The sequence below is a fragment of the Callospermophilus lateralis genome, chromosome 10, assembly GCF_048772815.1.
Source record: "Callospermophilus lateralis isolate mCalLat2 chromosome 10, mCalLat2.hap1, whole genome shotgun sequence".
Lineage (NCBI taxonomy): Eukaryota > Metazoa > Chordata > Mammalia > Rodentia > Sciuridae > Callospermophilus > Callospermophilus lateralis.
This window is the reverse complement of record NC_135314.1, coordinates 53,272,787-53,285,640: the sequence shown is the minus strand read 5'-3', so window position 1 is coordinate 53,285,640 and position 12,854 is coordinate 53,272,787. Positions and strand designations below refer to the sequence as shown.

General features: G+C 34.5%; 1 protein-coding gene across 11 annotated transcripts in view; it reads right to left on the bottom strand.

Annotated features, from left to right (window-relative positions):
• Lrch3 (leucine rich repeats and calponin homology domain containing 3) overlaps window positions 1-12,854 on the bottom strand; it is a 165,863-nt gene that overhangs the window by 71,224 nt on the left and 81,785 nt on the right. For 8 of the 11 annotated variants that reach the window (XR_013092533.1, XM_076868930.1, XM_076868935.1 and 5 more), the window contains exons 11-14: window positions 7,923-7,974; window positions 7,327-7,476; window positions 2,741-2,791; window positions 484-537 (exon numbers count right to left, since the gene is read on the bottom strand). Coding sequence is in view for 10 of the 11 variants with exons in the window: in XM_076868930.1 (XP_076725045.1) it covers window positions 484-537; window positions 2,741-2,791; window positions 7,327-7,476; window positions 7,923-7,974 (307 nt within the window). In the remaining variant the exon portion in view is untranslated. The remainder of the gene's footprint in view (window positions 1-483; window positions 538-2,740; window positions 2,792-7,326; window positions 7,477-7,922; window positions 7,975-12,854) is intronic. The other 3 variants (XM_076868928.1, XM_076868932.1, XM_076868936.1) reach the window with 1 other exon arrangement.

Sequence of the window (12,854 nt, the reverse complement as noted above, 5' to 3'; positions counted from 1 at the left end):
TCATGGAGGGATAATCTTGAGATGCAAATATTTAAAACCTAAGTCTGGGATTTTTAGTAGCTTATAATACATAATAAATAGGATACCAAATATATAATTGTATAATTAGTATCACAGAGTAAGGGGTTTCATTTAACATACAGATGACTCATGAGTCAAATTATGATTAATAAATTACCACCTGGAATTAGAAAAGACATTTTAAAAACTCTAACTTAAAATCAATGTGGTTCTCAATGTAAATGTTTCATCTTGGGAAGCACTAACATGTGAATCATAGCTGCAGAACTCTGTAACACTTGGTAAATCACAAATGGTAAAGCAGTGAAATAATTCTAGTTGTTTATAAAGCATTTAGTAATGATGCTCATCATGTTTTATGGTATTTTACCATAATTAGATAATTTCTGAGTGAAAGCACAATAACTATTCTTCAATATCTAGAAATAGCAGCATAAAACTCCATTTTGCATAAACTCTTACCACTAACAAGGCACTATCATCAGTGTGTTGAGACCTTCTGGATGGGAAGGGACACTGGAGATGTGGAAAAAAATGAATCAAGTCAAAAACAAACTACGCACACAAGTGATGCATTTAAAAAATACGCACACAAGGAAAGAGACATAAGTCACTTTTGAAGAGCTAACACATAGGATCATGTTCACAATCACTTGGAATTCATATACAATAGCTAATAAACACTGATGTTCTTCCAAAGAGTTTAAACAACTTCAAATATGATCTTTTTTTAACTTTTTTTTTTTATTTGTAGATGAACACAATATCTTTATTTATTTATTTTTATGTGGTGCTGAAACTTGAACCCAGTGCCTCACACATGCTAGGTAAGCACTCTGCCACTGAGCTACAACCCCAGCCCTTCAAATATGACCTTACTGCCTAAAAAACCCTCTAAGGAGGGATCTGGGGTTATTTTCTGTTCACAGAAGAGAAAGCTGACACCTGATATAATATAAAGAATTTGCAGTCATCTAGTGAACCAGTGGTAAATTTAAAAATAAATCCTAGAGACATGATTTCTGGTGTATAAATGGATAGAATTCTCTTGCAAGGCTAATCTGCAGATAGCATTCCAGTTAATGTTTTTCTGAGTTTAAAGAATAGTCATGGAGGGATAATCTTGAGATGCAAATATTTAAAACCTAAGTCTGGAATTTTTAGTAGCTTACAATACATAATAAGTAGGATACCAAACATAAAGTTGTATAATTAGTATCACAGAGTAAGGGGCTTCATTTAACATACAGGTGACTCATGAGCCAAATTATATCTCTTCATTACCTTTCTCTGTAAATAAGGTACAATTAAACAATTTAAACCTATACATTTTTTTAGTGAAGCTTTAGTTTTCAGAGAATGAATTACTCAAGAACAATCATCAAAAAGGAAATGCTGGGGTAAAAAATGGAAAATGTATTATTAAGCATATCACAGTCTGATTGTCAAAGGCTTGTACAGAATTATTATTATGTGAAAACAACTAAAAATGTCTCAATGACTTTTTCAGGTATTATACAAATATATAAAGTTCTCATATAAATAGAATTAGTTATTATAGTTCAATAAGATTTTAAAACACTTTTCTAATGGACATTTTTTAGAGCAGATTATGCTAAGTGAAGTTAGTCAATCCCTAAAAAACAAATGCCGAATGTCTTCTCTGATATAAGGGGGGTGACTCAAAATGGGATAGGGAGGAAGAACATGAGAAGACTACCACTAAATAGGGAAGAGAGGTGGGAGGGAAAAAGAGGGAGAAGGGGAGTTGCACAGAAGATGGAAGGAGAACCCCATTGTTATACAGAATACATATATGATGTTGTGATGAGAAAAAGAAAAAAAAAGTGTGTCATTTTAGATTGGATAGAGAGAAAGAATGAGAGAGGAGGGGAGGAGGAGGGGGGATAGGAAGGGCAGCAGAATAGACATTATGACTGATATATGTACATTCCATGTATGTATTATATGTCAAAATACATTCTGCTGTCATGTATGAATAAAAAAAAATCGTATGGTACTTAAAAAAATAAAAAAATAAACATTCTAAATATATTTTCTCATACTAAAAAACCTAGGTTGTCTGTCTGTCTGTCTATCTATCTATCTATCTATCTATCTATGAGGTATTGGGGACTGATCCCAGTACCTCAAATTTACTATCTATCTATCTATCTATCTATCTATCTATCTATCTATCTATCTATGAGGTATTGGGGACTGATCCCAGTACCTCAAATTCTATCTATCTATCTATCTATCTATCTATCTATCTATCTATCTATCTATCTATCTATCTATCTATGAGGTATTGGGGACTGATCCCAGTACCTCAAATTTACTATTTCCCATACCTATTTTCCTCTAATTTGTTCATTTCTATTATTATCACAAATAATAATCTTAGAGCTTCTAGGACTCTCTTGCATTATAGAGAACATTTTGAAATGGATAAGAAGGGGATGATGTCCCTAGCAGAGATGAGGAGGGTAAGAAATGTCTAGAGTGATATACATGTAGATGAATACATATAAAATCCTGACCTAGAAATTTTGATAAACTCCCTAGCCTGTATCTTCTTAAGTACAATTTTGTGATGGAAAAAAGAAAAAAGGCAATATTTTGATCACTGAAAGAATGATAATCACTTCAAAACATTTCATTCCCACTATAAAAATAATAAATCCCTCCCCCCCCCCAAGTAATTATATAGACTTACCTCACCATCTGTGGGGGGTTGTTGCTTTTGTGGACTTTGTGATGCTTTTTGCTACATGCCCCAAACCCCCACAAAAAAAGAAAGTTGGTCAGAATCTGGAACACATATTTGAAATGGTAAACTGTATTTACTAAAACAATTATAGTAATTTCCTTATTTTTTACATATAATGCTTTATGTTACACCCTACCTTAAATATTTTACAATTTAAATGAAGAAAAACAACAAACTATACTATCATATTTCTATCAGTATTTAAAAAAGAAAAAAAATTTTTAAACTTTATGTATATCTACATACATATTGTGCCATTATATTCTTTCAATATTCTCTCAATATGAACTCAATCCTTCTTCTCTAATGGCTTTAAATATCATGCTAATACTGACAACTTGAATTTTCCATTAGCTAAGTCTCAGACATTTTCAATTGCTTATTCAAACTCTACTTGGAAACTCAGTGTCATTGCATTATCAACATATACAAAAACAAATTCACTATTTAGCATACCTATTTCCCCCCAATTTGCTCATTTCTGTTATTATCACAAATAATAACAATATCAGTGTATTCAGTGTTTTACAATGTGTTCTTACACACAGTTTTCTCAAGTGACTTTTCTTATTCTGTGAAATAAACAAAAACCATAATTCAGAGATGAGGAAACTGAGCAAAGAGCTTATGGGGCAAGTACAAATTCATACCTTTCTTCTGACCTCAAATCCTACATAGTCCCCACATGCTAGAGTCCCACTAAAACCTTTCATTTAGTCTCAAAACTTTGCTTTGGAACCTTCTTTTCTTCATTCATCTTCATGATTTATTCATCATTTGTCACTACATATCTATTGTGCAAAGCATAAAAATGCTTCTTTTGAAATGCCTCTTGATAAAATTCACTGTAGGGCTGGGGATATAGCTCAGTTGGTAGAGTGCTTGCCTCACATGCACAAGGCCTGAGTTCAATCCCCAGAACCATGAAAAAAAAAAAAAAAATCCACTGTAGTGTTCTGTGTGGTGGTGCACACCTATAATCCCAGCTTCTTGTGAGGCTGAGGCAGGAGAATGGTAAGTTCAAGGCCAGCCTGGGCAATTTAGCAAGACCCTGTCTCAAATTAAAAAATGGGAATGTAGCTCGGTGGTAGAGTGTTCCTGGGTTCAACACCCCTTACCGGACAAAATCCACCGTAGTCGAGTATTAAATATTAGGTATATCTATCATAATTCTGAAAGTTAACACTTTATAATTAAATATTATAAGAAACAAAAGGTACAGAGTAGTTCAATAACTTTCCAAAAGTCAAGCACAAACAAAGGACAAAGTTGGACTCAAATTCAGATATTTCTGATTCTAAACTCATGTCACTATGTAACTCAGTCAACCCTCTGTCACCTTAGAAATCTTCTAGTTTTATGTCCTCACTTTGTACCATTTTCTTAATTATTGCAATTACCATTTTATTTCTTCCTTCTAGCTCTTTCTTCCTAACCTGTTCTAACATGAGTAGACTAGTTTTTCAGAAGTATTTATATTTTTTTGCTTTTCTCCTACTTAAGAACTTAAAATTGTTCTCTTCTGCCTAAATTAGATTATGATTTAATTTGACATTTAATCATGACCATCTGTAGTGTAATTATTTATCTCTTACTAGCTATGTAACTTCTACAACAAGCAAAGCTAAAATTTAGTAAATTCATGAAAAATGCATAGAATAGCACCTAGGGTATAGTAAGTGTTAGCAATGATCAATTATTGAGGGGCAGTATAGCATTATGGTCAGAGTAGGGTCTGGAGCCAGTCTGCTTACTAGCATTCTTGCCTGTGGCTTACTAGCAGAGTATTTGACCTTAATCTTAGGCAAATTGTTATCCTCCCTGAGCATAAAAAGAGAATATCCTAGTACTTATCTTATTAGACTACTTGGAAGACCAAAGGAGTTAATATAAGAGCTTGAAACAGTATGTGGGGTAAATAGTGATCATTCAGTAAATTTAGGAAGTATCATCAGCATCATCTTTACCATCTCACCAATTCATTTTTTCTATTGGTCTTCAATAAGAACTCGAACCAAGCTGGTACTTTGCTTAAGTGCCATTATTACTCTTGTTGTTTTGGTACTAGAGATTGAACTCAGGGGCACTTTACAACTGATCTACATCCCCACCCTTTTTATTTTGAGACAGGGTCTCACTAAGTTGCCCAGGCTGGCCTTAAATTTGCAATCCTCTTGTTTCAGCCTCTCAGCCTCCCAAGTAGCTGGGGTTATTACAGATATGTGCCACCACCCCTGACAAGTGCCATTATTTTAAATGTATAACTTAATAAAGCTCGTTCCTAGCTCATGACCTATTCATAAATTCTTGCAACACAGAATAAACTCATCTTTAGACCATCATCCATTCTTTTCTTCCTGGCTATTCATTCGTTCTTCTAAGTCCCTTGTCACTTCCTTCTGAGGTCAATTCTGATTTCTCCTTTGTCTTTGATACAAAACTAGTACTTTTTATTATAAGCTATCTTATTTTCTATTTTATGTATATATTTGTCTTCCCCTAATAAGATCTAAGCTGTTTCTGGTGGGCATAACTTGTATATTAAGCATTTTTTTATTGCTTATACAGGTACATAATAGCATTCTATAAGGATCTATCATCAAGTCAGTGAATGAATAAATGAACAAGTTAGGCTTTAGACTAAAGCCTTCTGACTATGAAAATGAATTAATTGTATATAATTACATAGCTTAATTTCCCTAGACCTGCAGATTCCTTGTCTGTGAAACATGATGAATACTCTCATCTTCTCCATTACAAAAATTAAATAAACCAGGGTTGCATTGTGGCTTGGTGGTAGAGTGCTTGCCTGGCACGTGTGAGGCACTGGGTTCAATGCTCAGCACCACATAAAAATAAATAAATAAATAAACCGATAAAGAATTTTGATTAGTTTTAAAAGAACTAAAAAGAAGAGACATCTCAGGATAGATAGAAGGGAAACAAGGACTGAGAAATGATACAGTTAGTTGAGATAACTTTTCAGAGCTCTATAAAGTTCTATTTGGAAGAATATTAATTCTTTTTTTTTTTTTTTTTGCCATTGGTCAAACAATATGACTTCTTCATTTTCTTCTTATTATTTGGTACTGGGGATTGAATCTAGGAGCTCTCAACCACTAAGGCACATCCCCAGTCCTTTTTATATTTTATTTGGAGACAGTGTCTCTCTGAGTTGCTTAGGGCCTTGCTAAGTTGCTGAGGCTGGCTTTGAACTCGTGATCCTCCTGCCTTAGTCTCCCTGTCTGCTGGCATTACAGGCATGTGCCTCAGCACCCAACTATCTGACTTAATTTTGACAGCAAATATTAGGCACTGGAACTTTTCAGATAAAGAAGAATCAGGTGAGAAAAGAGCTAAAGATCATCATTATGGGCTTGTTATATTTGGGGGGGGGGGGAAGCAAAAATGTCAAACAGTAAAATAGATGAGTACAGTACTTTAAAAGGTGGTCTTTGGTTAAACTTATCAAACAAAGGAAAGAAGGCTTTTAGAGGATAAGAATGATTCATTCATTTAACAAATATCTATTGAACTTTTCTGTGGGTTCAGAACTGCTAAGTTTTAGGGATACAGCAACTAAGTAAAAAAAACATGGTTCTTATCTTTGTGTAGTTTGCAGGAACATGGGAGAGAAATATATTAAGCTTACAAAATTACAAACAATTACTTATGAAGAAAATTACAAAGCAATTTCAGAATGAAAAGAAATCACACAAGTAAAATAAGATGATCAAAATTCATATGCTACAACAGAGGCTACAAAATGTTAAGAAACATTAACTGGGGTTACTGAGTGGATGTGGGGAAGAAAGGAAAAGAATCACAGATGATTATAAAGGGCTGGGACTGTAGGTCAGTGGTAGAGTGCTTGCTTAGCATGTGAGGCACTGGGTTTGATTCTTAAAAATTAAATTTTAAAAAGATGATTATAAAAAATGAAGCCTGTGAGTTTAGCAAATTTTTGGTATATTTACTAGAGTGAAGAAGTAGGAGAGAGGTTTGGACAATGAGATTTCATGCTTGCATGGCACTTTTACAGTTTACCCAGCACTTTCAGTTTTATGATCTTACTGATCTTTACTATGACTCTAGAGATCAAAGAAAGCTGGATAGTAAAGTGATATGTCCAAAAGCAGTGTGCTAATTAAGAGGAAGCAATTATTGTTAAAAAAGAAGATCATCATTTCTATTATCTTATAATTACTCACTACTAGGGGAGACAGTCACTCTATTTACTCAAGATTCCTTACAATAAGAGAAAAAAAATTAATGTTTTAATTAAGACAATAAAAACTGACAGGGCTGGGGCTGTAGCTCAGAGGGCTTGCCTAGCACTTGTGAGGCACTGGGTTGGATCCTTAGCACCACATAAAAATAAATAGATAAAATAAAGGCATTCTGTCCATCTACAACTCCAAAAATAAATACATACTTAAAAAAAAAAAAAAAAGAACTGACAGTCTCCACAGAACAAATAAGCACTTCTAAGAAACTTTAAGAGTATCAGTCAATGAATTCAAATGACTCACCTTGACAAAATCCAGGACAGCATCTCTCTGAATCTGCTTAGTCCTTATTTTCTCCTCCTCATACTGCAGGGCAGCAAGCTGTGCTTCTCTCCTAGTGCGCTCTACTAATTGTTCTTTTCTCCGATGAAGTTCCAAGTCTGTATGTGACAGCTGCAACACAGGTATCATTTTGTACATGCAAGTGGGGATGAGAATCAACTTATCAAGATTCCCTATTAATACAGGCAAATAATGTTAATTTAAGTAACTTTGAAGTCACCTAGCATTTTTTTCAATGTGTTTATTCCTAATCTTTTCCATCTTTGCGCATTCTTACACCTACTATAAAGCTATTACTGTAGATAAAGTTTCATTTTCTGTCTGGTGTCTGAAAAACAGCAAATACCATATGCATGTTGTATTATCTGACCAAGAAGACAGCGTACAAGAGTGCCCAATTTAATGGCAATTTAATGGCCACTGCAGGTTTGACTAGAAGTCCAATGTGCTATCCATTTTGCCACAGTTAGTTACTCTAATGGCAATTTAAGTACTCCATTTTAGTTTTTAAAAATCAAAGTTGAAACACAAAAATAAATAAATCTGCTAATATTTACCTGATTGTGACTTGGTGATAGTGATAAGTGAGAAGATGGCTCAACTGGAACCCTGATCAAAAAAAAAAAAAAAAAAAAAAAGTAAAGGAAAAATTCTTTGATACAGACACATAAGGGACAAGTGAAATGTTCATCATTACTGTATCTTTCTGTTATATCAGTAAGATGTTTAGGTAGCACTGAAAGAGTAACTGCATTTTGTAAACTTAAGACTAAGTCATTAAATTTAACCACAGAAATAACTAATGTCTCCAACTCATATTTCATGTGATGGTATCACTGATTATTCTACAGCTAGTTAACAACTGTCGGTGTCAGACGATACTGACAAACAGCTAGTTGGGATCACTTTTCAAATGGTATCATTTCTTTATGACATATACAACTATTATCTTCTTTCCTCCTATGATCGGAACAAGATACATGTAAACTGAGATCCTTTAATATACAAAGCCATTTTATCAACAGAAATCTGGAATGCTACAAAACCTGGGAACTGTACTTGTAAAGCACTTCTATACTTATTTTCAACTGATAAAAAATAATTTTAATAACAAAAATAAAGATTCTGTTGACTTTTATTCTTAAGAAAGAGATGAAGCTCTATTTGATACTTAAAAACAACAAGTACTGGGGCTGGGGTTGCAGCTCAGTGGTGGAGCGCTTGCCTAGCACGCATGAAGCACTGGGTTCGATCCCCGGCACCACATTAAAAAAATAAAATAAAGGTATTATGTCCATCTGCAAATAAAAGATATACATATAAAATAACAGGTACTATCTGCCTCTTAGTGTTATTAATGCTAATTATTATACTCTGATATTTACCCTTTTTCTGAACCAGATTTAGTGTCTTAAGTCTTTGTAACTCATTTTTGTGCCTGAAACTAAAAATATTGGAGTAATGACTTTCTGACATTTAGTACCTGAAATCTGAAATAATTATTAGCCTGTCAGGGTGATTTACATGCACTGAAATAAGTATGCTATCAGAGAAATAAAAACAAATCTTCAAAGCACTAATAGTTCTCATTACTCCTGTGATGGCTGTGAAAAGTTAAAGATGGAGACGAACAAGGAAGCCTGACATATGCAAATGGTAGTAAAGAAGACATCTGAATCTGAGAATGACCCAGTTCTTCCATACCAATCACCAGGTGGTAATGTTGGGCCATTACAGCTTTGTTATTCCTCAGTGTTGCCATGATCTTCATGTTGCATGACTTTTTTTTTTTTTTTTTTTTAATCTATGAACACGTTCTCCAACATAAGCATCTCCTACTTTTCAAATAGGATCTTTCTTTTTTTGTAAAATATTGCCCTGCACATTATAGGTAGTTTAGCCTCAAAGCCTGCCAGTATCACCTGCAGCTCATTTTGGCAACTAATTCCCACAATACATAAACACATTTCCAAGTATCCTCTTGGGAGTGGTGCTGTATACTTTGTTGAGAAACACTGGTCTATCTTACAGTTTTCTGAATTTTAAAAATATATAGTGAACTGCCAGGCATGGTGGCACACACCTGTAATCCCAGTGGCTTGGGAGGCTGAGGCAGGAGGATCTGGAGTTCAAAGCCAGCCTCAGCAATGAAGTGCTAAGCAACTCAGGGAGACTCTTTCTCTAAATAAAAAAAAAAAAAAAAAAAAAAAAAATAGGGCTGGGGATGTGGCTCAGCAGTTGAGTACCCCTGAGTTCAATCCACAGTATCAAAAAGTATATATGTGTGTGTGTATCAAAACATACATACATATATAAATAGATAGACACACACACACACACATATATATATATATGAACTAAAACTTAAGCTACATTATTATTGTTCTTTTCTCACTTTTTAAAAAATATTGGTTCCAAAACTTTGAGGTATTCACAACATTCCCCCCCACACACACTTTTTTTTTTAAATGAAACTTGCTGAGTGGCAGAAGTATTGTAGCATACTGCAGTAGAAGCTGTTCTTAAGCACTGATGGAGCTGGAGCTGGTGATATAAACGACTATAAGCTCATAATTTCCTGCTCATTGGACAGGTGGACATCTTACTTTGCCTAGCTGCCTAGACTTGTGCCTGAGATGCTGACTCTCTGATAAAATAACAGAGGCAATGGGAATAATCTACCATCCACACAAACCTACACAAATCTCCAAGGTTTGGCCTAATTCAATGAATTAGTTATTAGTTTAAAGTTATTAAACTTCCTTGAGCCTCAACTTTCTCGTTTATAAAAAATGAGGATAATTTTGTATCCTCAGTAAAATGCTATGAAAATTAAATAAGATACTGCATGTATACACAACTTATAAAAGTATATTCTAATGACTATATATTTATAAAAACAGGAATTAGCTACCTTTGTCTTTAGATTACTAATTTCACTGCTAAAGTTTCCTGTGGCTTTTATTGACCATGTGTAGATGAACTGGACCAAAACACAGAAAGAGCCAAACAAACCCATTCTAAGAATGTTTATGTACCATAAATTTAGCACTATGTTATACAATGTTTTTTTTTTTTGTGTGTGTGTGTGTGTGAGAGTGTGTGTGCCTGTGTGTGCATGTGTGTATCAGGGATTGAACTCAGGGGCACCTGACCACTGAGCCACATCCCCAGCCCTATTTTGTATTTTATTTAGAGACAGGGTCTCACTGAGTTGCTTAGTGCTTCGCTTTTGCTGAGACTGGTTTTGAACTCCAGATCCTCCTGCCTCAGTCTCCCGGGTCGCTGGGATTACAGGTGTATGCCACTGTGTGTGGTCCAAAATTCTTTAAAAATCCATGTCTTCATTTTATCTCATCAATTTATTTTGTTCCCACTCCAAAATGAATCCTGTTTTTAACTTCACTGAACTGCTCTTTTAGCTCCCAAATTTGCCAATGATAAACATTCCCAAATCTAATATTTATGTCCTAGTCTTTACCTTACTGAACCTATCAGTAGTTTATGTCTTTTTTTTTTTTTTACTATTTAAATCACTCTCTTCATTTAGCCTCTGAGACAACCCTCTCTTCTATCCTTATGACCACTCCTCAGTTTCTTTTGCTAGTTGTTCAAGCCCTAATTCTCTCCACTTTACTTTAAACATCATCATCCACCCCTAACCTGTCCTGCCTTGTTCAGACTCCTTGGTGTTTCTTAAATATACCAAGTATGTGCTTGCCTCAGGGTCTTGCCTAGAAGTTTCTACCCTTGATAGCCATGGTGCTTGCTTCATGACACTGTCAGATTTCTACTGAAATAACATCACCTAATAATACATTACTTTCACTTTCCTCTCACCTTGACACTATTATCTCTTTCAGTCTGTTTTATTTTTCTTTATAGCACTTAGCAAGGCCAGACACGTATTTGTAACATACATTTGTCTACATCTACTAAAAGGAAAGCTCCAAAATATCAGGGACCTAGAACAGAGCCAGAATCATTGTAGTGCTCAAGAAATACTATTTGAATGAATGGCACCGGCACTGTCTCCCAAAAGAATGGAATATTGGCACATAAGAAACAAAAATGCAGGTAAAACATACATCTTTTAAATCTTGTAACTTGAGCTGAGTAAATCCAAACTTTATAAGGCAGATTTTGAATTGTTCTCTTTGTAAAATCACTTAATGTGAGTAGTTTTTTTTTTTTAACCTTTAATATACTCGAGACAAAAAACTTCCAGGCTTAACCCAAATGTTCTTTACTTTCATATCACTTCTTACAAAAATTAATAAACTTTACAGGACCCAGCCCAGTATTGGCATCTCTCCTACATTAAAATGCTATTCAAATTATAAGCAGTCTTTTTTAAAAAAATGATATTTTGATAATTAAAAAATGATAATTTTTGCTAGCTTCAAATTCAAAGTTACAAAATCTATCTTGGCCAATAACTATAAAACACTCACCAATTTACTAAACTTTCTATTTAAACTTTCCTAACCTCAGGAGGTAGGCTGGGGGTATATAAAGAGGAGAAGAGCTTGGTGGATGAGGGGAAAGGAAGGGAATTGAGAGACAAAACCAAGTAAGCAACTTTCTTTGTCAGTTCACTAGCAGAGAGCCAGGATGAGAGTGGGCAGGTAGCAATTTGTTAACTGACTGAATTCCTTTGCATCTTTGAAGCTGTCAGACTGCTGACACAGATTCTTTTTGTTAACATATTATCCAAGTAACATACAAGTCTTGTGAGCCTGAGAGAGTTGTCAGGCATTTTGAGGCGATTGTGTATTTCTAGGTTCTTATTCATTATTCCAATTGAATGTAAGCTCATGGAGGGAATTGTGACTGATGTTCATAAATAAATCCCCACACCCAGAAAAGTACCTGGCACATAGTAGATATTTAACAAACATCTGCTATATAAACAAACGAAGTATATATTGATCTTTATTTAAGTATATATTGAGTTTAACTGGTAACTGGAGTTAAAGTATGAAATTCTTATTCAAGGACTACATTAGACTTTAGTGATTTGAAATATCCAATTAAGAAGTAATTCTGGGGGCTGGGGATGTGGCTCAAGTGGTAGCACGCTCGCCTGGCATGCGTGCGGCCCGGGTTCGATCCTCAGCACCACATACAAACAAAGATGTTGTGTCCGCCGATAACTAAAAAATAAATAATAAAATTCTCTCTCTCTCTCTCTCTCTCTTTAAAAAAAAAAAAAAGAAGTAATTCTGAATTTCATTTCTAGCATTGGGTCTGACTAAACACCTTGAATGACCCTTCCAATGGAAACAACTACAATGCTGAAAGTAATATTTAAAATATATTGCTAAATACATTGCTAAGGTACCATGAAAAAAATACTAGATTCTAAAAGAGAATTAAAATAGAAACTTTGGATTAAATAGTGTTAGGTAGACTCAGCCCCCATGTCTTATTCCAATGAGCATGCTGGATTATATGGAAGAGGGGTCTTTACAGAAGAAACTGAGGTT